At 35.2% G+C, this 3,642-nt stretch overlaps 1 protein-coding gene across 1 annotated transcript; it reads left to right on the top strand.

The window, feature by feature from the left end:
- Positions 1-1,113: 1,113 nt before the first annotated feature.
- On the top strand, positions 1,114-3,003 carry TRIADDRAFT_51464 (uncharacterized protein; the record flags this gene model as incomplete). The annotated part of the gene is made up of 3 exons (XM_002107662.1): positions 1,114-2,239; positions 2,582-2,674; positions 2,894-3,003. 3 exons carry the CDS (start codon positions 1,114-1,116, stop codon positions 3,001-3,003), a joined length of 1,329 nt encoding a protein of 442 aa, XP_002107698.1.
- Between the last annotated feature and the right edge of the window lie 639 nt (positions 3,004-3,642).

The raw sequence follows: 3,642 nt of genomic DNA on the forward strand, positions 1-3,642 counted from the left end.
GTAACATCGAAATCGATTTATTTATTTACCACGTAGTTTATATTTCTCCTGTATGATTTAACCGTGCTTGCCGTCATATTATAACGCAATGACTACAGTAGCTGTGTATCTAATTAGTTTGTTATTGATTCTGTGTCGGAATGCGGCGGTTGGATCACTCAATATCTAAAATGTAGTATGAGTGAAGGCTCTACGGTAGTTTATGTAATGGGTGTTTATTTCCTATTTTGTCTCACGGCTTGTAGCCCTTACAGAGAAGAACAGCTAAATACATGTGTTCCCTTACACGCGGTCCTTGCCTTAAATAATGACCTACTTATCGCAGCCGATCTACTTTAGGCTTAACCAAGACCGTATACCTTTACTGTAACTGATTACTATATACTGACATCCCAGCTAGTATCGTAATCGATATGAACAGCACATACACTAATATATAGTTATCTAACATTGCAATACCTTATTCCATATCGCTAGTAACAGAAGATCTACAACTACATCTAAACTATCATTAGTACCGTATCCTACATATAATAATACCTAGGCTAAATTTATTGATAAAATTATATGAAACCAAACCTGATTTATTTGTTTGCTTCGTAGCTTATATTTTTCCTGTTTGATTTAATCATACTTACTGTTATTTTATTCCATACAGAACAGATACCGGATGAAGAAACAGCTGAAGTTGTCAAAGTTGAAGAAGAAGTACATTCAGAAGAATCGGCTGAAGCTACAGAAACGAAAGAGCATAAATCTAGTGAAGAAGCAACCGAAATAGTAAAAGTTGCGGAACCTTCGAAAGAATTAACTGAAGCTACAGAAGCGGAAGAGTATATATCTGATGAAGCAACTGAAATTGTAAAAGCTGAAGAACAAGCACCTTCGGAAGAATCAACTGAAGCTACAGAAATTAAAGAGCATGCATCCGATGAAGAAGCAGAAGAATCGGCTGAAGTCGTACAAGCAGAAGAACAAATAACATCATAAGAACCAGCTGAAATTGTAGAAGCTGAAGAACAAATAACTTCACAAGAACCAACTGAAACCTTAGAAGCTGAAGAACGAATAACTTCAGAAGAACCAGCTGAAATTGTAAAAGCTGAAGAACAAATGATTTCACAAGAACCAGCTGAAATTGTAGAAGCTGAAGAACAAATAAGTTCAGAAGAGCCAGTTGAAGTTGTAGAAGCAGAAGAACAGATACCTAGTGAAATAGACGAAACCACAGAACAAATACCTTCAGAAGAGTCAGCTGAAGCTGTAGAAACCGAAGGACAGCTATCTGGTGATGAAGTAACCAACATTTCGGTGCCAACACTAGCTAAAGAATCAGAAGAAACTACAGAAATCGAAGTACAAGCAAATGATAAAGAAATACCTGAAGCTGCAGAAGACAAAAAGCAGACTCCATCATCCGAAGCCATAGAAGATCAAGAACAGATATCCTATGAAGAAACGATTAAAGCTACAGAAAGTGAGGTAGCTGCTGAGGAATTGCATGAAAATCTTCAATCTGGAGAACAGGTACCCGTATCTAGTGAACTAACAACGGAAGTTGTGGAACCTGAAGAACAAGCGCATAAGGAGGAATTAACCGAAGCTGCAGAAACTGAAGAACAGATAGCTGTATCTAGTGGAGAAATAACTGAAGCTGTGGAAGCTGAAGAACCTAAGGAACCAGTTGAGGTTGCAGAGACTGAAGAAATGGTACCTGTATCTAGTAAAGAAATAGCTGCAGTTGTGGCACCTGAAGACCAAACACCTGAGAAAGAATCTGTTGAAATTATAGAAAATGAAGAACAGACACCTACGGAAGAATCAATTGAGACTGCAGAAATTGAAGAACAAGTACATACCAAAGAATCAGCTGAAGTTATTGAGATTAAGGAACAATTGCATGATGAAGGAGCTACTGAAGAACCAGCTGAAGAGGTAGAACTTAGTGAAGAAACAGCTCCTGCAAAATCGTCTGAGGTGATAGACTCTGAAGAACAAACACTTCCTAAAGAAGCCATTGAAGAGCCAGTCATGGTTACAAGTGAGATACAGCCTGAGGATGAGCAAGGCAGTCAAGAAGTGACAACGGTGGCTGATAATAACAAACAAATGGAAGTAAACGAAATTAAGGCTGAAGAAACAGTTGAGACTTCATCTCGTCAGCAGTTATCAGACGTAAATAGTAATGATAATGACAAAGAAGTGACAATAAATGGAAAGGCAGACTCATTGGTCGTAGGTAAAAAATTATTATTTAAGACCGTATAATGAAATTTGAGCAGATAGTAGAATTACTATTTTACTAGCTTGTATGATAACTATCGATGTCGTTTTAAAAAGAATAAGGGTCAATGTAGAAATTTTAAGTCTTGATAGCTTCACGACTTTACGTCACTAAACTTAGAATGAAATTGAACCTTTTTTTCGTTTAGTCCTCGTATTAAAAATTTTAGTTTCTAAAAATCTCTACAGCTCTTCACAATAATACGTGTAAACACAGACTTTAGCGGTGTTTTAGGCTTCAATGAAGGCAGATATGTAGGATAAAAAATGGCTACATTCTTAATCGTTTATCTATTAGTAGCAAAAGAATCACAGTCTGCAGATCACAAGACAGCTACCACGATATCAAAAGCTAATAAAGAGCACTCACCTCAATCTGTGGCAACAGCAGGTAGATTATCTAGAATTTATAACATTTAGAAATTGCTATTACGTAAAGTAACATTACTGTCGCCTTTCCGATTGAAGGCTTTTACACTCACTCTTATAAGATGATTCTATTTTGTTGATGTCAATTCTCAGATGCTAGAAATCTGAATTATTTATGTTCTATGAAACTTCACTAACAAACACTTATGATATTGTCTGTCACTGCTCTTAAATCATGAAGATTCGAGAGAGAAGAATACAGATTCACAGGAATCAGGTGCTACTGGTTACCAAAAACGAGAGAAAACACCCGCAAATCTAGAAGAAAATCCATTAAGAAAGCATTTGTAAAATTATTTAAAAGATCGCAATAGAAGTCTTTCGCTTGGTTTAGTATCATAAAAATTTTCTGTAGTTGTAGAATTTGACAAATGTTTATTTTGATAATATACCGTCTAATTAGGTACTAAAAAAATTTAGGATGATATTATATAAATTATTTTATCGGCTGATTACATTAATATGGATACGACCAGGATAGTTTATTTATTAATTAATTAATATGCAATGGTTTGTGATTTTCATTCTAAAAGCGGATTGAAGGTATTAATATCATTAACTACGTAAGGTTCAAGACAATTTAACAATTATAAGCAAATGAATAATTAAGATTTTAATAATATTGTAATACACGCATTTGAGTATAGTTGCTTTTTAATTATCGCCTTTTATCGAAAGATGAATACTCGTAGCGTAAGGATTAAGTTGGGATACCACAACTACTAACGGATTTCTTTACTATAAAGCTAGTAGCATCTTTTTTGAATGCAATCAATAAATGTGATTGAGCGATGCCAATGTGGCATTTATGATAATTCTATACTAGCGTTGATGGATCTCGGAAATCTTGAATCTTTGATAGGAAAAAGTTGAGCCCGAGCACCTTATGCATAAGTTATGATCAAGAAGTTTATAGCTCTACGATGCATG

The sequence above is a fragment of the Trichoplax adhaerens genome, genomic scaffold, assembly GCF_000150275.1.
Source record: "Trichoplax adhaerens TRIADscaffold_1 genomic scaffold, whole genome shotgun sequence".
In the NCBI taxonomy this organism is placed as follows: domain Eukaryota; kingdom Metazoa; phylum Placozoa; class Uniplacotomia; order Trichoplacea; family Trichoplacidae; genus Trichoplax; species Trichoplax adhaerens.